The sequence below is a fragment of the Meriones unguiculatus genome, chromosome 14 (genome assembly GCF_030254825.1).
Source record: "Meriones unguiculatus strain TT.TT164.6M chromosome 14, Bangor_MerUng_6.1, whole genome shotgun sequence".
In the NCBI taxonomy this organism is placed as follows: Eukaryota; Metazoa; Chordata; class Mammalia; order Rodentia; family Muridae; genus Meriones; species Meriones unguiculatus.
The window spans coordinates 36,331,003-36,358,661 of NC_083361.1; the positions used below are offsets into that span (position 1 = coordinate 36,331,003).

At 47.9% G+C, this 27,659-nt stretch overlaps 3 protein-coding genes across 5 annotated transcripts; 1 reads left to right on the plus strand and 2 right to left on the minus strand.

Moving 5' to 3' along the window:
- Positions 1-747: 747 nt before the first annotated feature.
- Prpf31 (pre-mRNA processing factor 31) lies at positions 748-12,758 on the minus strand. 2 transcript variants are annotated; one of them, XM_021649521.2, is made up of 14 exons: positions 12,639-12,758; positions 11,978-12,162; positions 11,815-11,875; positions 9,904-9,987; positions 8,952-9,049; positions 8,142-8,248; positions 7,709-7,878; positions 5,959-6,116; positions 5,529-5,618; positions 3,107-3,234; positions 2,942-3,014; positions 2,290-2,418; positions 2,106-2,204; positions 748-1,172 (listed from the first exon to the last, which is right to left on the minus strand). In XM_021649521.2, the coding sequence occupies exons 2-14, from the start codon at positions 12,152-12,154 to the stop codon at positions 1,047-1,049; spliced, it is 1,500 nt and encodes a 499-aa protein (XP_021505196.1). In that variant the 5' UTR covers positions 12,155-12,162; positions 12,639-12,758; the 3' UTR covers positions 748-1,046. The 2 variants fall into 2 exon arrangements, with proteins under 2 accessions (XP_021505196.1, XP_060223176.1); XM_060367193.1 differs by lacking the exon at positions 12,639-12,758 and having other exon boundaries at positions 9,904-10,064; positions 11,978-12,041.
- Positions 12,759-12,785: 27 nt separating this feature from the next.
- Positions 12,786-24,404, plus strand: Tfpt (TCF3 fusion partner). 2 transcript variants are annotated; one of them, XM_021649553.2, is made up of 6 exons: positions 12,786-13,149; positions 13,577-13,835; positions 17,889-17,959; positions 23,549-23,618; positions 23,699-23,935; positions 24,252-24,404. In XM_021649553.2, exons 1-6 carry the CDS (start codon positions 13,127-13,129, stop codon positions 24,369-24,371), a joined length of 780 nt encoding a protein of 259 aa, XP_021505228.1. In that variant the 5' UTR covers positions 12,786-13,126; the 3' UTR covers positions 24,372-24,404. The 2 variants fall into 2 exon arrangements, with proteins under 2 accessions (XP_021505228.1, XP_021505229.1); XM_021649554.2 differs by having other exon boundaries at positions 23,699-23,905.
- A 185-nt stretch (positions 24,405-24,589) lies between these two features.
- On the minus strand, positions 24,590-27,607 carry Ndufa3 (NADH:ubiquinone oxidoreductase subunit A3). Its single transcript, XM_021649522.2, has 4 exons — positions 27,364-27,607; positions 27,069-27,143; positions 25,068-25,145; positions 24,590-24,751 (listed from the first exon to the last, which is right to left on the minus strand). Exons 1-4 carry the CDS (start codon positions 27,371-27,373, stop codon positions 24,660-24,662), a joined length of 255 nt encoding a protein of 84 aa, XP_021505197.1. The 5' UTR covers positions 27,374-27,607; the 3' UTR covers positions 24,590-24,659.
- Positions 27,608-27,659: the final 52 nt, after the last annotated feature.

Genomic DNA, 27,659 nt, shown 5'->3' on the forward strand with positions numbered 1-27,659 from the left:
ATTCTAAAGGAAGTGATGGACCAAGGGCTTTCCCCCAGCAGACCCACAGGGGACTGGAATCAAGATAGAATGGGTAGGCAGATGAAGGCCTAGAGAGAGGGAACTAGGAAGCCCAATACAGACCTGCTAAAATTATGAGTAAGAGAAGCCCTGACCTCACCAGCTGGGTCCATGTTCAGACCCACAGAGCTAAACTCAAGCAGAGAAACTGGAGCCCAGCAGACATCTCCCTCACCTTCTACAGACTCATGGCACAGCAAAGGCCATTCATACTGTTCTGTTTTCCCTTGGCTGAGCCCTGGTTCACAAGTGGGTAGTGTGCACTTCTTTTGCTTGAGAGTTAGTGCCTCCCAGGGCAGGGTACCCACCTGTCTCACCCTTGTTGAGGACTCAGACATGGACCCCTCACCGAACATGAATTAAAACAGGTTCCACCATGAAACCAGTGCTGGGTGCTTTCTGCACACACCTCCCAGGCCTTTTAGGTGCTTCATAGTGTGGATGTACCTTGGATCCAGGAGGCTTCTACCCTGAGAGACAACAGTAATTCTCTAGGCCCAACAAGGAGCTTTGTGGTGGCCATACCGTTTGGCCATGAGGCTGATGTTCTCAAGGGGCAGGGTGATGGTGTCAGAGACACACAGATTCCAGGTCAACAGCAGAAGAGAGCTAGGTCCATGCTACTTGGACTAGAAGCCCCACAGCTCTGACTCCTCTAGATCTTTCATAAATAATCACACCCTCTGGTCAGAGCCTGACACTGTGCATTTAATTGTACTCTTTCTAAAAAAGCACTTCCTTTTCCCATGTAAGTAAAAAAGATGAATGTGAGGAAGACCTTTTTGCCCATTTGGGGCAGCAGCAGCATGGGTGCTGGGAAGGCAGGCCTAGGTTCTTCATCCTTTTCCTTGGATGCTGTGGCCTTGGGCCAAGGACAAAACATGGCAGGCTGCCTCCACCACAACTTCCTGGCTGGATGTCTGTCACTTCAGAAGCTCCAGTCCTCCATGTCCTTCCAATGGGTGGCCACCTGGGTGTGGGCCCCTTCAGGTGGACATGGTGCCACTTTTCTCACCCTTGACCTTGAGGAACTCAGCCATGCTAGAGAAATACTTTTGGTTGGCCTCTGCCACCTTCTTCTCAGCTGCTTGTGGGTTCACAATCTCCAGACCCTGGGATGGGAAGGAAGAGGGTGACAGGTGAGGCAGGGAGACTCAGGCCTCCCTCTAGTATGAAAACCAGACATGTCAGAGTCTCCCAGACACTCCTATGAACATGGAACTATTTACAGTGCCTAGAGTCTTTCTCAGTCTGAGGGATTTTGTCCCAGTGGGCCTGGGGCCAGGCTTGGATATCAGGACTGTTAACTTCCTCAGGTGATGCCAAAATTACCACTCCTGTCTTGTTCTGGATGAGGAAGCTGAGTCCCTGATGGACATGGCCAGCCACAGTTTTCTGAAAATCCCACACCATCACAGTGATGATAATGCCAGCATTTGAGTGAATGTTTTCAATTCTCTTGCTAAGCTTTCCCTGGTCCCATCACCTTTCACTCCTACTTCTCCCTGGCACCTATAGCCTTCTAATCCATTGTGCACATGACTCATTCATCTGTTCTCTCCCACCCATGACCCCTTCCCCAAAAGTCAAAGCTTGTCTCCTTTGTCTCTATGCCTGAAGCCTGGAACCTAGTCAGTGCCCAGTAGGCACTCTGGTAACCTAGGGAGCTCTTCGGTTCCTTGTGACATTATGGAACAAACTTGCCTACCTCTGTGGTGAGTAACCTGAGGCCATTCTGCTTCACACTACTAAACGATGCTCAATGCTGCTCAATGCTATGGACTGGTGTGACACTCAAGTCCACCTTGATATTACTCTGACAACAGGGCTATCTCCAAGCAAAGAATGGGAAGCTCAGAGAGTTATCTGGAACACATAGATAGTATCCTAGGCTCAGTCCCAAAGTTGGTCTGACTTTGTCACAGCTCTAACTGTCCACCATTGCCACTTACTGTATCGCTGGGGACGCCTAAGTAATTCATGTGCTGGATCAACAAGGCCTCCACAACAACCCTATCACATGCCTGGTAGAAGAGGGTGGGTACCTGGAGGGGAGTGAAGGCCACACTGGAGGCAGTCCCTGAGGAGCGGTCACGAATTGTCGACTTCCCACCATACACCACACTCTGTTTCTGTAAGGTCCGCTGTAGGAAAAGGGGAAGGCTGTGATCCAGGCTTACAGACATCCATGTTCTACCTGCCTCCCATTTCCATGGACCCAGTCCATACCTGCAGTGTCTTGGAGATCCTGGCCTTGGTGGCCTCATTCACCTGTGTCTGCCGCACACGCCCACTGCCTGACTTGCCCAAGTGGCCCAGGCTAAAGCCCAGGTCTTCTTGGTAGGCATCCTCCTCAATCTGGTAAGAGCAGAGTGACCTACTATTAAGAAACTGGCTACATTCAGCCAGGCCCCTAGGACAGTCCACTGAGAACCCAGGGAGTCTCCAATCAGCCAGTCTCATGGGCACCCACTCAGACAGACTGACTACACTGAATGACCTTGTAAGAGCCTAGCCTAACTATGCTTGGGTATAGCTGGGAACCCTGTGGTTCCTGACCTGAGTAGACAGTGGCTGTTTCTCCCTACATTCAGATTTAGGCTGCCAAGAATTGGGATAAACTGCACTACCGAGGCCACACCTAAGCAGATTCTCTCAGGACCACCCAGATGATGGCCAGATATAGGTACAGCCTGGGCAGCTGGGTGGAAGGGCAGCCAGCTCAGAGCCTCAAAGATCACCATGGAGAAGGTGGTTTGAGATGAGAGGCTAAGAAGGAAGGAGGAGGCTGGGGTAGCTCCAGGATTACAGAGAAATGGCAGCGGGATTTACAGAGAGAACACCTTTCAAGGTCCCACTACTACTGTGGAGTGAGCCTGACCTCTCCAAAGCTCATGCGGTTGGCCTGCTTCCGGATCTCTGTCAGTCCTAGCCGTTCCTTCATCTTGCGGTACCTAGGACAGGTGGGTGTCAAGAGGATGTAGGGAATTGACTGGGAAAATGCCAGCCTCCCTTCCAAACTTCTATCCCCACCAGAGCTCATTACCTTCGGCCCCCTCGCTTCTTCCGCTGCCCATCAAGGGGTGCAGGCAGGGGCTTCACCTGCTTCACAGGTGGTGGCTCCTGCCACTTGTCAAACTTGCGCTCAATCTCATCCTTCAGTTCATAGCCCACCTGGCCGGGAGGTGAGAAGCTGTGGTCTGCTGTGTAGACTGTCCCTGCAGCCACACGTCTATGCATCATCAACCCATCTACTGTGTATCCGTCCACCCAACAGTATGCCCTCCCCAAGACATGTTCTTCCTTCTTGGGCCAGGAATGCTCTCCTGTGGGTTCTCAGTGCCTGGTGCCCCTTGAACTTGGAATTCAGGTTCAGCCTCCACATCCAAGCTCAGCACCCTCTGGATAACTGCCTCCATCTGAGCCCTTTGAACATAAATGGGCCAGGAAGAATCCCTCTGTTCCTAGTCCGCAGGCAACATGTCATCTCTTCTGCGTCAATCTTATACCACAGATTCCCCCGGCCTCTCAGAACAGATTGCAGCTGGCTTCTCAGTGTCCCCACAGCAGCCAGAGGCCCCAGAGGTTACTCTTATCTGCTCCTGGGTGCACCAGGCTCCTTTCCCTGCTGGGGTTTACCAAACTCTAGCCTCAGGTTCTTTGTACTCACTAGTCCCTCTATTTAGAACGCTCTTCCAAGTGAATAGATAGCACAAGTATTCACATAACAAACTCTAACTTTATTCAGGCCCACATTAAATCTTCCTCAAAGCTCTTCTTCACATCCTAGCTGAGTCAGAATCTAAGCTCTTTCAATTCCCCTTATTGTCCCTGGTATTCACGCAGCACTACTGGACCCACTGTAGACTTTTCCAGCCTTCTACCTAGTTGTTTTGGTCCCAGCTAGAAAACACCAAACTCCAATCCTAGCTATCAGGAATGCTGGGGCAGGAGGATCAAAAATTCTTCAGGGTTTTCCTGGACTAAAGATAAGAACTGTCTAAAAAGGGCTGTAAGTGGGGGTGAGCTAAGGATATATAGCTCAGTGGTAGATCACTTGTCTAGTATGTGTACCGTCCTAGATTCAGTCCCAGTACCAAAAAGCAAGCAAACAAAAGCCTGGAAGCAAACATCTGACATGTGTCCCTGCTGTACTGCCATGTTTAGATAGCGACAAAAGGCAAAAGAGACTGAACCCCTGACCTGGGCTGTGATGGAATTTCTAGCAGGGCAATGCACATAGCAGCAACTCAGTACTTCTTAAGCCCACCCAGGAAAATAGGAGGTACTATTGGAATCATCTCTCTACTAATTGAGAACAGGTCTTACTGTGGTGGGCAAAACACTGGCCCCTTCAACACAGGGATCTGCTTTGGTGTCAGGTGCCCTGGCCTCTAGAATCTGTACCTACAGATCCCCTGGCAGAGGATCTTTGCAGATGTGCCTAGGTTAATGACTGAGATGCGACAGTACCTTGCATGGTCAGTATCCTACAAGGGGCCCCAAACCAGCAGAGTCAGAGAGGCTGGAGATGCTGCCTTGGCTGGTGGCCTCTGGTGCTGACAGGGGCAGGAACATTTCTTCCCAGGAGCCTACAAATAGGAACAGCCCAACTAACACCCTGATGTTAGTTCAGTGAGAGTGTGTATGTGTGTGCACACACAAGGCCAGAGACTGATAGCACATGGCTTCTTCACTTACTCTTCATCTCATTTACTGAATTTTTTGTTTGTTTTGTTGTTTGTTTTCTTCCGAGACAAGGTTTCTCTTTATAGCCCTGGCTGTCCTGGAACTCACTCTGTAGACAAGGCTGGCCTTGAACTCATAGAGATCAGCCTGGCTCTGCCTCCCAAGTGCTGGGATTAATGGCATGCGCCACCACCACCACCCAGGTTCCTCACATTATTTCCTAAGATAGGGTCTCTCACTGAATCTGGAGCTTACTGATTTGGTTGAGAGGGCCCTAAGCTCCAGATACCCTTCTGTCTCCACCTTCCCAGAACTGGGGTAATAGGCATGTACTACTGTGTCTGTTTGGCTTTTTTGTTTTTTTATTTTGTTTTTGGCTTTTCCATGTCAATGTTGAAAACTGAACTGAAGTCCTCACTCTTGCATGGAAGAACCTAACTGATTTAGCCACATCTCCAACCTTGTGCTTTTTTTTTTTTTTTCCAAAGATAGGGTCCCACTGAAACTCATTATATAGGTCAGGTTGCCTCAAACTAGTGATCATCCTGCCTTTCCCCCCTCTTCCCAAGTACTAATGTTAAAGATATGAGCTTCCAGGCCTCGAAAACTCTTATATGAAGCCACTTCACCTACAGTGATCTGTTGCACAGAAGTGAGGTGATAACCTGAGTTGGGGTTGCAGACGCAAACATTCATCTGTTAGTCCAGTGAGCTCTCTGGGGTAGCTTCTTCCCACAGAAAGACCCAAGCCCCAGGGACAGATGCCTTCCTCTCCTCACCTTCCCTTCTGTGCTCTCATGGAAGCTGTCTACACGGGCTGCTAGTGTGCACTTGGCAGCCACAAGCCGGGCTGCCTTCCGCCGGAGATCCTGGAGCAACAGAAAGGGAAGAAACTGAACCTCTAGAGGCAAAGGCAACATGCACCGCAATGGTCATTTCTCATCTAGGGTCAGCCATACTGCAGGCTCTGGTAGGTAGGTCTCACATTTGTGAGCTCATGCACTAACAGCTTCTAGCTGCCCAATTGCAAGGCTCCCAGTTTCCAGCCACCCAACCATCTTCATTGCCAAGTGGTGGTCACAGAATGGTGTCCTTGCTCTTCTAAACCATGTTGCCTCATTATCCAGGTGCCTGAGGGCTATTGTCAGCCAAGCTAGGTAAGGCATGGGGGTTGGGGACAGGGGACAGGGGACAAGGTAAAGGACTCACTGGGGGCAGAGACTGCACAATGTCACTATGGTAGATGTAGCCAGTGTGGGGCAGCACTGAGGTAGAGGAGAACCCAGACAGTGTCTTGCGTTGGGCTCCCAGAAGCATGATGTTGCAGGCAGGCATCTTGGAGAGGTTAGTCAGGCCTCCGGCCACACCTGCAACAAAAGGTGAGATCAGAAGAACACAGGGCTCACAGCCAGGAACTCATATGTACCTTTGTGGTGTAAGAATGTCCCCCTACAGGCTCATATATTAGAATGCTTAGTCACTGGGAAGTGATCAATTAGAAGGATTAGGAGGTGCGGTCTTGTTGGAAGAAGTGTGTCAGTGGGGGTAGGCTTTCAGGTTTCAAAAGCCCATGCCAGGTCCAATTTCTTTCTGTGCTTGTGGATCATCATATAGCTCTCAGCTACATCTCTAGTGCCACACCTGTCTGCTGCCATGCTCCCTGCCATGATGATAATGGCTTAAGCCTCTAAAAGAGTAAGCAAGCCCCCAGTTAAATGCTTTCTTTTATAAGTTGCCTTAATTGAGGTGTCTCTTCACAGCAATAGAACAGTGACTAAGACAACCTTACACATTCATTTGTTGGCTGGTTTGAGACAGTATTTCACTCTGTAACCAAGGCTGGCCTCAAACTCAAAGCAATCCTTCTGCTTCAGCCTTCCAAATACTGGGATTACTGTTATGAGCCACTGCATCTAGCAGGACATAGGATCTTTTTATTTTCCTTTGGTGGGGTGAGGAGTATTTTTATTATTTTATGTGTGAGTAGGGTGTGTGCATGGAGATCAGAAGACACTTATGGGACTCAGCTCTCTCCCCCTTTATGTGGGTTTGGGGACTACACTCAGGTTGTCAGGTTTGTGTCAAGTACTTTTACCTGCTAAGCCACCTTTCTGGCCCAGGACACAGAATCTTTAAGGAGATGGCTAAGGCAAAATGAGGTCATATGGATTCTGATTCTATCTGACTGGCATTCTTCTAAGAAAAGGAAATAAGGAGAGAGATACAGTGGCATAGCTGCATGAAGACATAGAAGACATGTCTGAGCCAAGCAGAGGCTTCAGGAGAGGTCTGATAGCACCTTGGTCTCAGACTTGTCAACTCTGAAACAGCAGCCTCAGGAGAATAAGCATCCTGTCCCATGGGACACAAGACTGAAGCTAAGTGAACAAAGATGGTAGCTTTCCCATATTTTCTTTGCAAGCATCTCTCTGCAAGGAAGGGAAGAACTCTAGCTATAGGATCTTCTGGGAAGAGGCGCATAGCACATGGCAGTATTTGTTGTCCCATCTAGTAGGAAAGCCCAAGGGTCTGAGAGCTGTCTTTAGTATTCTGTGGCTGCTCCAAGGTTCAAAATGGACCTGCTGGCAGGAAGAGACTGACTTGTCATCTGTGCAACCTGCTTGAGCCAACTCAAACTAGCATAGTTTGTACGCCCGGTGTGGTGGCACATGCCCCAGCACTTGGGCAGGCAGAGGTAGGTGGATCTATGTGAGTTAGAGGCCAGCATGGTCTACAAAACAAGTTCAGGACATCCAAGGCTACACAGAGAAACCCTGTCTTGAAAAAAAAACCAAACCAAACCAAACAAGGGTTTCCTATGCTTCTATTATGTGTATTTGCAAAGCTGGCTGACTTCAGTCTTCAGAGAATATATTAGAGCTCTTAAGGCCAAACCCCACATCTCTAAAGCAACCCTAAAGCAACACACCCAGCCCATGGGATCCAGCTGGGACCTCACCCATGATTTTGGCAGCTGTGGATGCTCCAATGATGATGGACAAGTTGGGTGCAATGAAGGACATCCGGGACTCCACATACTCATAAATGCGGTGCTTGGAGGCATTCAGCTCCAGTGCCATGTCACAGGCCTCCTCTAGTCGCTCTAGCTCCTCATCCGACAGCTGCTGCCTAAATTGTGGAGCAGGTGAGGGTTGGGAGCAGACTCCAGTTCTGCTGGGGACATTTCTAACTGGTGGTCAGCTCCACCCACCTTCTCACCTATGTATGCATGTTTGTTTGTGTAGCTATGGGGCTATCCCAAATTCTATAAGCCTAGGGGCCATAGTTCTCAGCCAGCATACCCTGACCATGACCACATTCTGCCCTTTCCGGTCTCTGCTATTAGCTGTCCAATGGTAAGCTTGCAGCACCTTAGCATACAGCATACATACCCCTGGGTGGTGGAGGCAGTGACACTGACAACCATGATAGTAGCATTGGTCAGAATCTGCTGGAGGTTCTCATTGTTTTTGCACTTATCCAGGCTGTTGCCCAGCTCCTGGGGGGTAAAGGGAGGAGAGAGAAAAATTGTAGTAAACCCAGAAGATACTAGGTCTTCTGCTCCAACACTAACACAAGTCTCTCCTGGAGGAAGCTGGGAAAGCTAAGGTTCATATACTAGAAACCTCTCTTGCCTTTTACAGTTTTACAACTTCACTGCCTAAAGCATCAGTGCTGCTTGCTCTGCTGACCCAGAACCTGGGCAAAATGGCCTCCAAGGAAGACATACTGCACTAAAGAAGCCTTCAAGAACACACTCTTGTTTAGAGACAGACTTCCTCTGCCACCATCCTGATCTCTTGCACAGACACAGGACCCTGCCTGCTTCTTCCCCTCCACCTGCTCCCATCACTTCTCCCAGAGGAGCCAAACCCTTCCATGTCTAATGTTGTCTGACCTTTCTGACTTGTCCAAGCTCCTCTCCCTACCCCTTTGTACTTCCTCCTTGATTGTTCCCACTCAGGGTCTTAGCTCTTATTCAGCTGTGGCCTCTGATGTCAGCCTTCAGATCCCAGCTAAAAGGATACCTGTTCAACTGCAGCCAGAGGCAAGGGCTGTGTCAGCAGTGATCCTCCCACAAAACTAAGGGGAGGAAAGAAGCAAGAGTATCTGCCCCTCCCCACTGAGCCCCATTCATAGCTCTCCATTATTTCTACATCCAAGGCCCCAGTTCTTTCTGAAACAGACTCCTCTCCACTCACCTTGACTGTGCGGATGTAATCCAGAGCATTGGGGACCAAAGATTCTAGCTCAGGGAATCTCTTCGAGTACTTATCCCGGATGAACTTGTGGATAATGTCTAAATGGGATAGGGAGGGCAGGTGTCCACTGAGGGGGAGGCAGATCTGCTGCTATCCCATCACCCACTTCCACCTCCCTAGTAAACAACCCAAACCATGGTTTGGTGCCAGCATGGAGTCTACATTTCCTGGCTGTCCCCAGTGCTTTGTGCAGGTGGGAGTCTGTTCTACATAGTTCTACAAGACATGAATGGAAGTGGCATTTTCAACTTCCTTTTTTAAAAAAATATTTATTATTTATACAGTGTTCTGCCTACATGTGTGCCTTCACATCAGAAGAGGATACTAGATATCACTATAGATGGTAATTAACCACCATGTGGTTGCTGGGACTTGAACTCAGGATCTTTGGAAGAACAGCCAGTGCTCTTAATCTCTGAGCCATCTCTCCAGCCCCTTCAGCTTCCTTAAGGAAAGAACCATGCCTTATCTTCCCTCCAAATTTGCAGGTAGGGATGTGGAGGTGAGACAATCACCCTGGAGCATGAAGCAGGTGCAGACCCTGGCCTATGAAGGGGGTCAAAGAGTGTCTTCAGGGGCCTGGAGAGATGGCATGCAGGCACACATGCAGGCAGAGTGCTGTATAAATAAATAATCTTAAAAAAAAAAAAAAAAAAAAGGCGGGGGTGTCACCAGCCCTGCTCTGCTTATTCAGACGTTGCTAAAGGAGAATGCATTTTCTCTTTATGTAAATTAGCTTATTACAGATGGTGAACCTAGTCAGGGAAGTGTTTTTGCCCAGCAAAAGCAAACAAAAGAGGCCCAGGTTCATGCCTGTTCTTCTGTTTGGGTCACAGAGAAAGAGTGAAGAGCACAGGACGAGGGTGTCGCCATGGCTCTTCCCATCACTCACTCAACTCGTTTTCTATCTCCACAGTCAGGTTGTTGGCATCCACAATGACTCGGTACTCAGGGGCTGCTTCAACTGGTCCCATCACTACGAAGAAGAAGGAGTGTAGATTGGAGAGGGACACCCATGCCTCTTAAGTCACAAAGCTGGGGCTGGGGCTGAGGCTGGATAGAATCAGAAAGGAGGGGCAGATGGTAAGGGACTGAAGCACGCACTAGGGGCTTGCAATCCTCCCCAGGAGCCTTATTCTGGCCTCTCAACTTTCTTGTACAGTCCATCCTCTGGGCCAATATGGTCTTGACCTCTTATTGCTCTAAAACTAACCCTCTATGGCTCTCCAAAGCCCTGAGGCTAATGGACAAGATCCTCACACTGGCACTCAAGGTCTCCCATATTTATGGAGGCCCAACAAGAACAAGTACTAGGTCCATGTCCCCCACACCTGTAGCCTTGGTGCACACAGCACAGGAGTCACTCCAGGGAGATCTGCTGACTCATCAGCTCCACAGCATATCCTTTTTGCCTTCCTGGGCACCCACAGCTGTTTCACTCCTCCTGCCCTTCACAAGTACTGCTCCATTTCTCTGAACTGTTCCTTCCTTAAGTCTGTTTCTAAAAACCCTATTTTATGCATAGACAATTATATTGGTATTGAATAATGTGGCCTCAAGTGTTCCTTTAGGTCATTAAAACTGAAAGGGTGATGAAGACACTTCCCTCCCCTTTTAGAATGAGATGTCTTCTCTGCATGAATTGGGCCACCTCTGCCAGCCATGCTTTGTGTCTATTTCCCCCATTAGATAGATATCTGATATGAACAGGCCTGACTCATCAGACCCAACATCAGGAAATGTCACTTTCTGTGACTTTTCTTGGCTTTATGGAGTAGGAAGTTCCTCAGCCTGACACTGGAGTCCTGTAGAAGTTGTAACCTTTCTGAGACCCCTGGCGCACTGACTTGAGACGAGCCTTGCTCCTTCCCCAGGGCTGGCACAAGTTCTCAAATTCCAATTGGGGTATCACTTCTTCCCTGACCTAATGCATGGACACAGTCAGTCTCTTCTGTGAGGACTGTAGGCTGGGCATGGTTGCTTCTGCCTATAGTCTACACACTCCGGAGGCAGAAGAAGGATGGTGGGTTAGAGTTAAAGGCCATTGTAGGCCACCCAGTGACTTCCAGGTCAGTCTGGGCTACAGAGTGAGAGACTGTCTCCATATTTAAGAATATATGAATATATATATATACACACACACACACATACATATACATGGTCTGTGGGTGTGGAAAAGGCCTATTGTTCAGGGAACCCAGAGATAACTCCTCTCACAAAAAGAAACACATAGGACTTATCAGTTTTACAAAGTAACATGTATATATTTTCTTTCTTTCTTTTAACATAGGTGTCATCTCACTTTCTGCTAAAATTTTTTATATTATGTGTGTGTGTTGCCTGATGTGCATAATGTATCTGTAATGCCTGTGGAGACCAGAAAGTGTCAGATCCCCAAGAACTGGAGTTACAGATAGTTATGAGCATGTGGATGCTAAGAACCAAATACAAGTCCTCTGGAAAAGTAGCAGATACTCTGAACCATCTCTCCAACTCCATGTATGCAAATATTTTTGAGACAAGATTTTACCCAGGCTGATCTGACCTCACTGTGTAGCCCAGGATGGACTTGAAGCCGTTCATGCATCTCCTGTCTCAGTCTCCCACATGGTGAGATTATAAGCACACATCAACATGCTTGGGTACAGTGCAGTTTGTTTTCGAAGGGTCAGTAACTCCAACAGAAAATAGAGTGAGTGCTCTGGGGGAAGCTGAGGAGGGAGAGACATTCAGTGTTGCACAGGGAGCAAGAGAGCCATGAGGTCAGAAGAACAGACAGAAGAAAGGGAGGGTGAGGTGGTACCTTCTGAAGCTTTAGCTTGCTTGCTGATATACTCCTCAATCTTCATCATGATCTCAGCAAACTGATGAAGGAGAGCATAGTCAGAAACTAGGGCTCTCAGAAAGAAGAATTGCTGTTCCTACCACTCCTCCCAAGAACATTCACTTATAGAGTACCACCTCACCATCTTGCTATCCCATAGCTTGGCAATGCTCTTGACTGAATCCCCAGAAAGATCCAGCTGTGTCTCCTCCTGGACATCCTCAATTGCTGGCTCCTCCTCTTCTTCTCCATAGCTTCCTCCTTCCTCTTCTTCTGCTGCCTCCTCAAGGTCAGCCAAGAGCTCATCTGCCAGAGACATCCCAAGGCCTATAGGAAAGTGAGAACGGGGTTCCTTAATACTGCACCTTGACTCTGTCCCTTCATAGTAATAAAAGGAGCACCTTCTCCCAAGTCCCCTGAAGTTTCTTCATCAGTTCCTGTAACAGCATGCAGGCTCCACAGTTTGTTTTGTTCATGGTGGACATCTCCAGTTCACTCCTCCAGGTACCACCTGACCTGGCAACTTCTCCCCACACCTCTGGGTCTTTGAGCAACCATTTCCCTTTGCATAACCTGGCTATTTCCCTCACCGTGCCTTCAGCTCTCACATTCCACCTGTCTGGCCCACATGCCCCATTCCGGCCTAAATTAAGTTATGTTGTGATCCACGCAGGTACTGAATATTGGTTTTAAAGCGCTTCATAGCTCATTATTACTTAGGCTATGATTTAAGTCGACCACAACATTTTCTCCTACAGACCCAGTATCTTGGCTTCCCACCCTCCCTTCTTCACCACACTCACCGCTTGTATCCTCTCACGAACGTTTCTAAGAAATCCGCTTCCCCAGAGCTATCCGCGCTCTTTATTGACGTTTTAGTCGGCGCCGATAAATCTGTATTTTGATTGGCCGCTTCTGCAACATTTCCGGCAGCGTTTGGACAACAACTTTATTAGTAGCTGCCCTGCGGAACGACGACAGGAACAGCGGCGAACAGGGCCTGGAGAACTCATACCACGCCGTGGATTGAGCCTGTTAAGCGGAAAATAGCTTTGGCTCAGACACGGAGACGAGACAGGAATAGAGATGGTGACAACGTAGACTACCGGTGAAGGCGCTAAAGTAAAAAAAAGAGCTTCAACCCGCAACTTCGGGTGCAAACGAAGGCGGCGTAGGAAACTATACTTCCCAGAAGGCAATAAGGGCTCCTTTGTCCCGAGGCCTGATGGGACAGGTAGTTTTCCGCTCGGCTCCACTGCTCTGAAGCTTGAGGTGTCTCTTGACCCGAGAAATGGAGCTGGAACAGAGAGAGGGGTGAGTAAAATGACCTTTGTGTAAACGGATAATCCGAAAACACGGCTGCGTAGTGTGCAACGATCGGCCGTAGTGCTCTCAGAGATTATGAGGATTGTAGTTCGTGCAGTTGCTTTCTTTTGTATCTTTTTGGGGGTACCGGGGCCTGTACTGGAGCATCCTAGGAGAGAAGACTTCAGAGTTGTGTGTCCTCTTGGATCTGAGAGCAAGGGGATTGGAGTGTGGGATTCTAGGTCTGCGGGAGCAGGCTAGAGTCTGATTCTTAGGTGTTAGGGAGGACTGGGGCCTGGACCCATGGGTGTGAGGGAGAAAGGTTAGGGTCTAGGCTCCTGGGTATGAGGAATGGGGCCTGAGTACTGGACCCGAGCCTCTGAGGAGAGACTGGAGAGTACTAATGCAGGGTTCTTGAAACCTCTTTGCCCTACAGGACCATGGCAGCCGTGGGCTTTGAAGAATTCTCAGCGCCACCAGGCTCAGAGCTGGCTCTGCCTCCCCTGTTTGGTGGCCACATCCTAGAAAGTGAGCTAGAGACAGAAGTGGAGTTTGTGTCCGGTGGTCTGAGTGGTTCAGGACTCCGGGAGCGAGATGAAGAGGAAGAGGCAGCCCGGGGTCGCAGGCGTCGCCAACGAGAACTAAATCGAAGAAAATACCAGGCGCTAGGTCGGCGCTGTCGGGAGATCGAGCAGGTAGGTGAGTGTAGATTCTCATTTGGGGGTCCTCAGGCCTAAGCTGCTTCCTCCTTCTAGATTCCTTCTTTGTCCATTTCCTCTTGTACTTGAAAAAACGAGGCTCTAATTCTGTGCCAGGCACCCTGAGTGTTTCTCTTCCCGAACATCTGTATTCATTACATTTCTTGTAACAAAATACCGGACAAAACATGAGGAAAGACTTACTTTGGCATAGAGTTTGAGGATATGTCATGGCAGAGAAGGCATGGTGTTGAAAACATGAGACAGTTAGTCATGTTGCAAGCAGAAGAGAGAAATGAATATTGGTGCTCAGTGTGACTTTTCCTTTTTATTCAGCTCCAGATTCCAGTCCATGGAATGGTGTTGTCCACATTTACAGTGGATCCTCCTACCTCAGTTAAACCAGTCTAGAAACTCCCACAGAGTTAAGATAAGAGCTTGTCTTTTAGGCGATTTTTAGATCTTGTTGAGACATCAACAATCACCATCACAGCATTAGATACTCTGCTCTGTCTTCTGGTGTGTCACAGGTGACTCTCACACATTCACTTATTACAGCCTGGTAGATCCCCTGCTCTGAATCCCAGGCACCCTCAGGCTCACCTACTCTGCCTCTTAAATTTTCCTTGGATCTTTATCTCAGATTAATTCATCAAGTGAGTCATTAAGTTCACTTGGTAAGAAGGAGGAAGGAACAGTGGGCAGAACGTAGGTCTTAGTGAGGCGGGAACACCAAACAAGTTTGGGATTTTCTCTTTGGATAAATGGAAGCTGGCCAGGGACTTGAAACTAATGCACACAGGGATGTGGGGCTGGAGGGTCATGACCAACACACCAGCCTACAGGGGCACAGAGGCAGGTCTGAGTGTCTGAAAGGCTCGGCAGACAATTGCATCCAGTGTGCTCTGGCTGCTCTGACAAAGTATCACAAACTGGTAGGTGAACAGGATATTCACTTCTTGACAGTTTTAGGGATGTGGTCAAGGTGTTGGCAGAGCCTCTAAGTGCTGAGGGAGAAGGAGTCAGGCTTCCTTCCCAGCTTCAGCAGTTGTTGGAAGTCTTTGATATGCAGAAGTGTCACCCCATTTCTTGTCTTCACCTTCTCACAGCTTCTCTGTGTGTGTGTATGGGGGGGTGTCAGTGTCTCAGTTTCTCCTTTTAAAAGGACAGTAGTCAGATTAGGCTGTGTTCCAGTGACCTCTATTGAACCTGCCTGCTCCTGAGATCATCCTGTTTTTCAAAATGCTCACTTTCTGAAGTACTGGGTTAGTATTCCAACAAATCTTTGAGGGGTGGGGGTGACAGCCTGTAACAATAGTGTGTGCATGTCCTGGGAGGGGAGAAGCTGGGGACGAGGAGATTGGGAGGGATTCCAAATGCTGTTTAGCAGTGGGTACAAAGTGTGGATGGTCAACGTCAGAGTCCAGAAAGGGGGCTTGTGAGCTATCTAGTGTGGATGCTGGGTTCTAAAATCTGGTCTTCTAAGAGAGCAGCAAACTCTCTGTCTCTCTCTTCATATATTTATTTATGTGTATTTGTATATGTTTATATGTGCATATATATATTTACATATTTTATATACATGTATAAAATATATGCATATTTTATGAGCATTGTGCTTACATGTATGTCTGTGCACCATGTGCATACTTGGTACCCACAGAGGCTGGACTAGGGCTTTGGATCCCTTGGAATTAGAGTTGATTGTTAACTACTATGTGGATGTTGGGATTTGAGTCTGGGTCTTCTGGAAGAACAACCAGCGTTCTTTATAGATGAGCTGTCTCTTCAGCAGCCCCTTTTCCCAAGTAAGCACTCTTACCTGCTGAGTTGTTGCTCCACCCCCTAAGCCTCCGTTCTTAATCCACTCCACTTAGAATAGATTCCACATGCAGAAACCCCAAGCTGAGTAACATGTGAGAATCCCTGCAGCTGATGAGTGGCAGAGCCAGGCAGGTGCCACTCTTTCTAATTAGAAGGAGCATATATGTTAGCCTGTGACTTAGGCTCTATTTGGCTGAGTCTTAACCCTTTCCTCCCATGCGTAGGCTGGGGTCTTCAGAAACTTGAGGGGCTGTTCTCTGATCCTGGAATGTTGTCTTCCTGACCTGTTGGCTTAAAGGTGTTCTGATTGCTCTTATTACAGAGGCTATCTTCTGCTCTGATACCTGACATGTAGACTGTGTCTGCCATACACTTTGGTGCTTGTATTAATAATGGTCTTTACATTGCTGTGACCTCAGCACCCAACAGAAGCAACTTAAGGGAGGAAAGATTTATTCTGGTTCACGGCTTCAGTCCATTGTGGCAAGGATACTTGGTGGAGCGGTTCATTCTGTGTCAGCAGGAACATGTGGCAAAGGCTTTTTACATCATTCTGTACCAGGAAGCAGAGAGGGAGACAAGAACCACATATTGGGTCTAACCTTCAAAGGCCCAACCCTAGTAATTGATTTCTGCTAGGCAGGCACCAATACCCAAACTTTCCCAAGCTTCCTACCAACAACTGAGGGCCACTCTTTGAAACCTTGAGCCTTTGAGGGTGTGGTGACTGAATGAGAAGAGCCCTCATAGCTTTATATGTTAGCGTGCTTTATCCCCAGTTGGTAAACTATTTGGAAAGGATTATGAGGTGTGGCCTTGTTGGAGGACTGTTTGGGGGTAGGCTTTGAGGTTTCAAAAGCCCATGTTAGGCCCAGTCTCTTTCTCTGCCTGTGGATTAGGATGTAAAGGTCTCAGCTACTGCTCTAGAGCCCCACCTGTCTACTTTCCTCCATGATGATTATGGACCAACCCTCTAAAACTATCAGCAAGCCCCCCAGTTAAATGCATTCTTTTATAAGATTTGCCAGGGTCATGGTGTTTCGTGATAGCAATAGAACAGTAACTAAAAAAGGGGTATTTCAGATTCAAAGTGAAAAGTTCTGTAATCTCATTCAGCAAGGTTTGACTGAGGCAGTACCAGGCATGCTCTGCTAAGGCTGAGGACACACAGAAACATTGCTGTCACTAGGTAGCTTACATTGTGGATGGGGAGACAGGTAATCAGCAAACCAATTAAAGAAGATGTGAGTGTTCAGAAAAAATAAAGGGAGACAGTGCTCTCTGAGTTCCAGGCCAGCCATGGCTACATGGTAAGATGCTAGCTCAAGATAGAGAGATAGAGAGGTAAGTAGGTAGGTAGATAGATAGACAGACAGACAGACAGATAGACAGATTGAGTGAATGGGGGAGGCCTAAGGTGACTCCCTGAGTATATGACAGTTGGGGGAAAGTGAGCCAAAAAAATAGGGAATCCATGTGGAAAGATCATCCCTAGCCCAGGAGTGTGCTCTGGAGAGTCAGGTGAAGATGAGGGGGAGGATCAATTCATGAGGAGCAGGAGAAAGGAGTGAATTAAAGTAGGGCCTTGGGCGCTGCAATGTCTCCATAGAGCCAGGTACATGGAAGACACACCATTAGAAACAGAGTAAATGAACAAGACAATGACCGAAACAGCCGACCTGGGCTTCTGTATTAATTACCTTTCTGTTGCTGTGCTGAAATACCATGGCCAAGACAACTTGAGAAAGAGTTTAGCCAGGCAGTGGTGGCACATACCTGTAATCCCAGCGCTCAGGGAGACAGATGTAGGTGCATCTCTGTGAGTTCAAGGTGAGTCTACAGGGTGAGTTCCAGAACAGCCAGAGCTACATAGTGAGACCCTGTCTCAAAAAAAGAAAGAAAGAAAAAAAAAAACATACACAGAAAGCAAGAGTTTATTTTAGCTTAGGATTCCAGAAGGTTCACGTCTACAATGGTGGAGTAGAGGCATGAGGAAGCCAAGATCTTACATCTTGAACAGCAAGCAGGAAGCAGAGAAGCAGCCCTGGGAATGGTGTGGGGCTTTTGAAAGCTCACAGCCTGCCCCAGTGACTTGCCTCCTCCAGTATGGCCACACCTCCTAGACCTCCCCAAAGAGTGCCAACAACTGGGCAGCATGAATTCAAATACCAGAGTCTTTGAGGACACTGCTCATTCAAACAATTTATTTCTTCTGTCTTCCTGCAGGTGAATGAGCGAGTCTTGAACAGGCTCCATCAGGTGCAAAGGATAACTCGGAGACTCCAGCAGGAGCGCAGGTACCATTGTGCATGCTCTGTGGGCCCAACACCTTTGCTCCCACACGTTTCCACCAGCTCTCATCTTCCTGGCTTCCCAAGGCACAAGAACAAAGCTGAAGATAAGGGCCCAGAATGAGATAAATGGAGAAGTGGAAGTGGGTCTTGGAGAAAAGAGCTGGCCTAGGATAGGGTAAAGTGTATGTGTGACAGTGTTTGCCCACTGTAAGAGAGGACAGAAGGAAGGAAGCAGCACAGATGTGTTGAGCTGCATCCTTCAACACTAAGAGTAGCAGCAGCAGCAAGAGGCTGCAGTGAGGGTTGAGCTAAGCACTCACTGTGACAAGCCAGATCAGTACCACCTGCAGGCCACTGCTATCGATGTGAGCTCTACACCGGCTGCTCACCTGCTGTGTCCCACTGACACAGGAACATGCTTATGATTCAGAGTTCGTGAGGCCATGTCCACCCAGTTCTTCCCACCTCAGCTCCACAGCTTGGCATATTTGCCCCCGTGACCCCCCCTTAGAACACTTTCCTGGTGTCTTAGTCCTCCTAGGCTGTTCTCTCTCCACCATCTCTGTTGGTCTATCTTCATGGTCTCAGAGCCTCACCCAGTAGTCAGTTTCCCGTGATTCATTGTCAGGTGTGGAAGCTGCTACGGCCATTTTTGCTTATATTTGATAAGTTAACATTTAAATTTAAGGACCAGAGAGGTGGATTGGTGGTGAAGAGTGTGTACTGTTTTTGCAGAGGACCCAGGTTCAATTTCCGCCACCTCCACAACAGCTTTCAACTGTCTGGCCTCTGTGGGCATCAGGAATGTACATGGTATACATATATGTGGGAAAATATCTGTACACAATAAAAAATAAATCAAATTTATTGAAAAGAAAAAAAGGAGGGCTGGGGATAGACTTCAGAAGTAATAAAATAACTTGTCTAGAATCCTCCAGTGAAGGCCTGGGGTATATGTGGTTCATTAGTAGATCGCCTGCCTAAAATTCCCCAAGAAGTGCTGGACATACGACCCAGCAGTAGAGCATTTGCCTAGAATCTACAAGGCTCTGCATTCCATCTCTTAAAATGAAGTCCTTTTAGAACTTCATTTTACTTGTATGGGTGCTTGGCCTGCCTGTTTGCCTGTGCACCAAACGTGTAAAGTAGACAAGGATGCCAGAAGAGGGCATTAGATCCCCTGGGTTACAGAAGGTTGTGAGCCGCCATGACTCAAACCTGGAAAGACAGCCAGTGCTCTTAATACTGAGCCATCTCTCTAGCCCCTGGGTTCAGTCTCTGTGACTGTAAAAGGAAACAATGTGGGACTGGAGAGGTGGCTGGGTGGTTAAGAGCACTGATGCTATTCCAGAAGACCTGAGTTTAGTTCCCAGCACCCACATCAGGCAGCTCACAACCTCCTGTAGCTCCTGCTCCAGGATATTTGCCGTTACCTTCTGGTCTCCTCAGGCATGGTTATACATGAATGCTCACATACACAGAGACACATACATATAATGAAACAGTCCTCTAAAAAATTCCATTTCTTGGGTCGTACTGGTCACATTGCATGTCCTTAGCCGCAGGGCAGGTGACTAATTTAAAAATAATTGCCATTAAGCAGTTACTTTAATGATTCAACTGAAAGTCACCTTCACCATGTGCCAAAGATGGCCATGTCTGCTCTGTTGTTTGACAGCACGTGCCCTGTACCATCTGTCCTTATAAAACGTTCTATGGCTTAGGGAGGAGGGGTTGAGTATGGGTATGAATGCCACAGTGCACATATAAAGGTTAGAGGACAATTGTAAAAGGAACTTCTATTCTCCTAGTTCATTGTCTCGGAGGCTTATTGCCTCCTTCCGCTAACCTAGGCCTAGTCCTGGAAGCTTCTAGCCTCCATACAATCTAACCAAGGCCTAGAATGTTTTCAGCCTCTGAGACTTACTGTTAAATAAGCTCACCCTTTATTGTTTCTTCTGAGCTCATAGCTGGCTCATTCAATTCAGCTGTTCTGGCTCCAATTCCTTTCTCAGTTAACTTATTCAACCTGGAATTTCTCTTGGCCTCTGAATTGCTCTGCTTGGCCTCAGCCTAACTCCAGCAACCTTTTCTAATCTTCTGGCTCCTTTTTATTCTCTGGCTTGTTCTGCCTTCACCTGTGTCTAGCTTGTTCTCTCTCTCTCTCTCTCTCTCTCTCTCTCCTCTCTCATTACTATCCTAGTAAAACTGCTTCGCTTCTCTCTCATTGCCCCTTAAGTAGCTTTGCTTTCCTCTCTCTTCTCTTGAGAATTGGGCATATCCTATTTTGTCATATCTTTCTCTGATTTGTCACTGTTTCTGCCACACAAATTAGACATCTTTTTCTCTTTCTTTTTTTCTCCCTCTGCTTTCTTTCTTTCTCTTTCTTTCTTTCTCTCTCTCTCTCTCTCTCTCTCTCTCTCTCTCTCTTTTTCTTTCTTTCTTTTTTTTTCCCCCAAGAACAGGGTATCTCTGTAGCCTTGGCTGTCCTGGACTCACCAGCTGGTACACCAGCTTGGCCTTGAACTCACAGAGATCCGCCTGCCTCTGCCTCCCTGAATGCTGAGATTAGAGGCATGCACCACCGCATGTTTGGAATTAAAGGTTTGTACGACCACGACTGGACCAGCTGTGTATTCTAGCTGGATCACACAGACCTAGAAGATCTTTGGATGTGATCTCTTGCCAGAGAAGCCATGTACTAAATTAACATTCCTCTTCATACAACTTTTGAAAGTCTCTTCTCAGCCGGGCTCCGTGGCATTTGTAATCCTAGCACTGGGGAGGCAGAGGCAGGTGGATCTGTTGAGCTATACAAAGAAACCCTGTATCAAAAAAAAAAAAAGTCTGTTGTCTCCTTCATTGTGAGTTCTGAAGATCAAACTTAGATTGTCAGGCTTACTTGACAACCATTTTTACGCCTTGAGACATTTTGCCAGCCTGTTTTTGTTTCGTGTATCTCCAGACTGTTCCTGAACTTGAGATTTTTCCTTTCTCCTCCAAAGTGCTGAGATTACAAGCATGTGCTACTGTGTCCAGTTTTATGTGGTAGTGGGGACTGAACCAAGTTTCCTCACAGGCTAGACAAATTTGCCACTAACTGAGGCACATCCCTAGCTTTTTCTTGTTGTTAAGACTTTATATTTTTGGTGTGGGGTGGGGAGGGTTGGAGGGGGCCAGCTGGAGAGATGGCTCAGAGGTTAAGAGCACTGGTTGTTCTTCTAAAGGTCCTGAGTTCAATTCCCAGCAGCCACATGGTGGCTTATAAGGATTTATAATAAGATCTGGTGCCCTCTTCTGGCATGCAGGCACACATGCAGGCAGAATACTGTATAAATACTAAATAAGTAAATCTTTTTTAAAGAGAACTTTATTTTTTATTTATGTGCATGTGGATACAGATGCCAGAAGATCCCCTGAAGCTGGAGTCATATAGGTGGTTGTGAGCCACCCACTGAGGGTGCTGGGACCTGAACTCAGGTCCTCAGGAAAAGCAGCATGCACCCATCCCTCCAGCCTTTGTTTGTTTCCTTTTTCTGTTTGTTTTGTTGTTGTTATTGTTTTGTTATATTTTTCCAAGACAGGGTTTCTCTGTGTAGCCTTGGCTGTCCTGTACTTGCTTTGTAGACCTGACTGGCTTGGAACTCACAGAGATCCGCCTGTCTCTGCCTCCCCAAGTGCTGGGTGGGATTACTGTTTGTTTTTAATTGGTTTCTTAAAAAACAAAAAAAATCATTTGTTGCCAGGCATAGTGGCACGCTAGTTTGATCCCAGCATTCAGGCCAGCCTGGTCTACAAAGTGGGTCCATGATAGCCAGGACTATACAGAGAAACCGTGTCTCGAAAAAACAAAAACATAAATCATTTGTGTTTCTGTGTTCATGTGTACATATGTGGGTGGGTGCCTGTAGAGACCAGAAAAGGAGCTGGAGTTGGAAGAGTTTATGAACCACCTACTATGGGTACTGGGTTCCTGGTAATGGAACAGCAAGTGCTCTTAACAGCTAAGCCATCTCTTCAGACCTTTTGTTTGGGCCTGAGAGAAAGGCTATCCTGTGTATTGAGGCTGGCCTCAGTCTGACAGTCCTCTTTTGTTTCCTCCTGAATGCTGAGATTATAGTGATGCTCACTCTTCCTGGCCACCCAAGATTTTACTTCACAGTAGGACCAGGGTACTTGATGATATCTACTTTGTAGATAAACTTGAAGTTGATAAATTAAACACTAAAGCTGAACAAATGTCTCGTAAAATTTAAGCAAGACTGATGACACTGAGCTCTCACAGCCACATTGTCTTAGGGTCTCTGGGCCATGTGTCAACCCTGCCACCAGCAGTCTTGTTACAAACTCAAGTCCCCAGCCCCACCCCAGATCTTTTATATCAGAAATTTGGTGACTGGGCATACAGTCTTCAAATATAAGATGGACAAGCCGGTCAGTGGTGGTTGTATGCCGTTAGTCTTAGCACTCAGGAGATCGAGTGGCTGGATCTCTAAGTGTGAGGCCAGCCTGATCTACAGATCAAGTTCTAAGATGGGCAACACAGAGAAACCCTGTCTTGAAAAGTGCGCAACACACACACACACACATCAGCTTGTCCCTCTGCTCATAGCCTCACAGTGCCCTCACTGGCTCTGTAAAAGTGAGCATCTTTATGACAGCCAGTGAGCCCTGACTTGGGTGGCCTTGCCTCCTTGCTTTATGTAGAAATCAACAGCCCTAGAGCAGTGCTCAGGGCCTTGTCAGAGGCCCCTGCTATCAGAAGTTTTCTACCACACCTTCCGTTCAGTTAGCTTTTCCCACACCTCACACTCCCCACCTGGAGACTTGGTTTCCTTGTAGCCTAAGGGCGGCCTCAAGCTAACCTTGAACTTGTGATCCTCGTGCTTGCTAGGATTACTGGTGTGGGCTACCACGCTGTTTTATTTGGTGATGAGTATTGGCAATGCCTCAAAAACAAAACAAAAACATTGAGAGGTAAGCCATCGTTTTTGCACACCTTTAATTTCAGCACTTGAGAAGCAAAGGCAAGCCACTCAGGTCGATATAGTGAGACACTGTCACAAAAAAGTTTGAAGCCAGTCATGGTGGTGCACAGCTTTAATCTAGGTGCTTAGAGGGCAGAGAGAGGCTGATATCTGTGAGTTTGAGGTGAGACTTGTCTACAAATCGAGTTCCAGGATAGCCAAGGCTACACAGAGAAACCCTATCTCAAAAAAAAAAAAAAAGTTTGGGATTCTATTTCAGTGGTATACTTGTGAAGCATGTTGAAGGCTTCAGTCTTTATCAGCAACAAAATTAGAATTCAATTGAATGCTTTCCAGATGCTGATAGTCACACTGTACTTTAGAATACAATCTTTGGAATTTACCACCAGAGCACCTAGTCCAGCAAAGGATGTCACCAATCATTCCTAGTGTAGGACACTTGGGGTTAGACAGGTTCCCGGGCTGGGATCTCAGGCTACAGAGGTGCAAACCTTTGTGGTTTGGGACAACTTTAGACTGAAGTAAAGGGAGACCTGGACTTGGTCATCTTTCATTTCCCTCCCCAAGAAGATAAGATACCCAGTGCCTGCATCTCTGTCCACAGATTCCTCATGAGGGTACTGGACTCCTATGGGGATGACTACCGGGCTAGCCAGTTCACCATCGTGCTGGAGGTGAGTTCTGGTCTCCAGGCAGCTTGGGAGAATGGGGAATCCAGGAAGTCTCTAGCTGCCTCCATTCTGCCTCTTACCAGGATGATGGCAGCCAAGGCACAGATGTCCCCACCCCAGGCAATGTTGAGAACGAGCCTCCAGAGAAAGAAGGACTTTCCCCACCCCAAAGAACACCTGCACCTCTAGACTCCAGCAGCCCAGCCCCTGGCGAGGGGCCCAGTGGGCGGAAAAGGCGGCGGGCACCACGGTTGGGGGCTTCGTTGACTCCAGAACTGGCCCCAGTGCAGGTGGGAGCCGAGGGCTGGGGCCAAGGCGTGGTGAGAATCCTCAGCTGGGCTTTGAGGGATCCAGAACGGGGGAGGGTTGCACAGAGTGTCAACACAGGACTGAAGTTAGGTGGAATAGGGAAAGAGTTGAAAAATATCAGGCTAGAGCCTGAAGAAGAAAATGACTATAGATTCGGGAACAGTGGGAGAAGAGGAAGTCAGCAGAGGGAGGCCTGTCAGTGTTGCCTGAATTCAGAAAGTTTATGACCTGGGAAACCAGTGCCTACACACAGGCTGATTTGGTGCCTGTCTTGGGGGAAGCGGTACTTCTCCTAATTCATTCACATCTTGTTCCTTATCTTTCCAGATTAAGGTTGAGGAAGACTTTGGCTTTGAAGCAGATGAGGCCTTGGATTCAAGTTGGGTTTCTCGAGGGCCAGACAAACTCCTACCCTACCCTACCCTAGCCAGCCCACCCTTTGACTAACCCTCTCTTCCCAATAAACAGACTCCCTGTGTATACTTGTCTAGGCCCCTGTCTATTGCTCCCACCTCTGATCACACTCAGGTTTGGGGGTTGGAGGCCAAGGCAGGAGGACTGTCATAAGTTTGAAGCTACCCTGGCTACATGCTGAATTCCAGGCAGCTTAGGCTACATAGTGAGACTTCTTGTTTCAAAACAACAAAAGAACCCACCAAAGAAAATTGTGGGGTTGGTTTTCACATTTTTATTGGAGGGCAATAGGGAAGGGGCCTCTGCCATCAGCAGGAGTATTCACAGGTTCTTCAGCCATTCCAGGCTTGGGCCCTGAGGTTCCTGGGGGTGGCTGGGCACATCAGGCTTGTTCCCATCATCTCGCACAGGTACTATAAAACAGAAAGATGAGCCACTGAGACCAGCAGATCTCTAGGGTCCTGTGGAGAACAGATGGTCTGTCTCTATATTCAGAGAGAGAGTACAGGACTCCAGATGAGAAAGAGGAGAGTGAGGGCCAGAGATTGAGCAGAGGCAAAGACAGACAAATGAGGGAGATAGCTCCAACAGGGATAGAGAACAGAAATCTGGAGAGAAACTCAAAGCATGTTAGGTTAAAAGTATGGACAGAGAACATTCAAATGCAGCAGGGACTCCTATACAGCTGTCTGCCAACCCCTCCCCACCCCCGTACAGATCCCTGCTCACCTGGGTAGTTGTAGGGTATGGCCCTGTTGATCATGCCTGCATACTTGGTGTAGGGGCTGATCATGGGCATAGTTATAGCTGTGGAATAAGACGTAAATGTAAGACCCAAGGATGAAGTAGCTCTCCAGAAGTGGGGAAAGGGTGGAAACTGAGCTCCAGCAAAGAGGAGCAAAAAGGGCCAGTACCACCAGGAGGGCCCACTGGTGCGCTCCCTCAACACTCCACCATTCCCACTTATAGGTCAGTGTAAATCTAGAATGGGGAGAAGCATAGCCGCTGGAGCCTAGCACTCAGGAACACATGAGGCCCAAAGGCTCATCACAGATTTTGGATAAGCTCATGTGGGCTATCGTCTAGAGTCTTCAGGAGGGGAGGGTTATAGGCCAGCACTGTTGATACAAGATAATAGTCACATATTATTTCACATCTGCAATTGAACATGTTAAGGGCTGGACATGGCTCAGTCGTTACAAACACTTGTTGCCTGTGCAGCATTTAGCTCCTAGCACCTAGGCTAGATGGCTCACAATTTCTGTAACTCCAACAAACTCACCTGGCATTTGTGAGGCTCACACATGTGGCATACAGAAACACATACATAAATTTATTTTTAAGAGGTGAGGGAGGAGCCAGGCGTGGTGGCACAAACCTATAATCCCAGCACTCAGAGGCAGGAGGATCTCTGTGAGTTTGAAGACAGCCTGGTCTACAAAGAAGTCCAGGACAGCCAAGACTACCCAGAGAAACCCTGTCTCAAAAAACAAAAAGCAAACACACAAAGAGGTGAGGGAGGGGGCAAGAGACATGGCTCATCAGTTAAGAGCACTTGCTGATCCTCCAGAAGATGGAGTTCAATTCCCAGCAGCCATGTCAGGTAGCTCACAACTGCCTATAAATCCCACTCTATGGGAAAAAGGATCCTATGTCCTCTTCTGGTCTCTATAGGCAGAGGCCACACATACATGCATATACATACATACATACATACATACACACACACTATTTGAAAAAGATAAGCAGGGGTGGTGGCTCAACACATCAAAGCCAGGGCAGACTGATGAGAGTTAATAAATTGTATATTCTTTTCTTAAAAGAAAAGAAGCCAGGCATGGTGGTGCAGGCCTGTGACCCCAGCACTCAGGGAGGCAGAGGCAGGTGGATCACTGTGAGTTCGAGGCCAACCTGGTCTACAAAGGAGACCCAGACAGAGAAACCCTGTCTTAAAAAAAAAAAAGACTGAAAACTACAAATAAAATCAGTTCTATGAAATATTTAACCTTGGGATTTTTTTTTTTTTTTTTTTAATAAGAGGGCTTAAGCAGGTAAAAGTACCTGCTGCCAAGACTGACGACCCGAGTTTAATCCCTAGGATTCAGAATGGAAGGAGAGAACTGACTCCAGTAAATTGTCCTCTGACCCCAACCACAGCCAACTAACTAGTGGCAATCACACACCCACACACATAAATAAACAAATGGAATTTTAAATTTAAGAAACCAATCAAGTATACCTCAAATCATTGTTTCAATATATAATCTATATTAAAACCACATGTTAGAGAATTCTAGGTCTCTGAAAGCCAGAGTAGTGGGTGGCTGGTGGTGGGTTCTAGAACTTCACTATCACACTCCGTGTCAACGATATTAACAACTGTGGGACTGTGATTACTGCCAAATCCCAAACCTCATCCCAGACCTTCAGAATTAGAACTAGAACCGGTCACAACCCCACCCCCCAGGGCTTCTGTGCACCTGAACTGTTTACACCCTGTCCTACTGCAGGTGTTTCACCAGGGAGGCTTGCTGAAAGATTTGCGTAAGTCAGACTTCCCTGAGGAAGTCTGCACTATGGAGTCAAAGTACAAGCCTAGCTGATCTTTTGGCTAGTTGTGTGTGTAGGGTGGTAAGGGCAGGGATAGGACAGGCAAGGGGATGTAAGATGAACTGTGGAATGCTGATGTCCTCAGGGCAGAGGATGCACATTCGCGCCTGAAGCACTCACCGAGGCCCCAGACAGAGAAGGACACCACCAGCACCGGCTCCTGGGCCCAGGCATTCTTGAGGAAGGTCAAGATTCCTGGAGAGGTGGGAGAACAATCACCCTTGGGAGTAGCTGCGATGACCTCTAACCCTCCCTTACCAATCCTGCTCTGCAAGAACACCCTCGTGACTGCCACGGCCCTCTTCTTGGACCGATCCCACCGCGCCCCAAAGCTCGACTGAGCCTCAGCCACGGGTCAGCCTAGGGTTCCCTGAAACTACCTAGGTACCGCGCGCGTTCCCGAGACTGTACTTACTACCGGCCATCTTGGTCTCGGCGGCGGCAAGGCCGCGGAGCTCTCTGGGAGTTGTAGTCCCTTCCCTTGGAGCGAGGATCCTCCCCTTACACAGCGTGTGGGGGTTTTTGTTTTGTTTTGTTTTGAGACGGGGTTTCTTTGTGTAGCCTTGGCTGTCCTGGACTCACTTTGTAGACTAGGCTAGCCTTGAATTTACAGAAATCTGCCTGCCTCTGCTTCTCAGAGTGCGGAGATTACAGGCCTGCGACACTACGCCCAGCTGTGCCTATGAGTCTTGAAGAAGCGGTGAAGTAGGA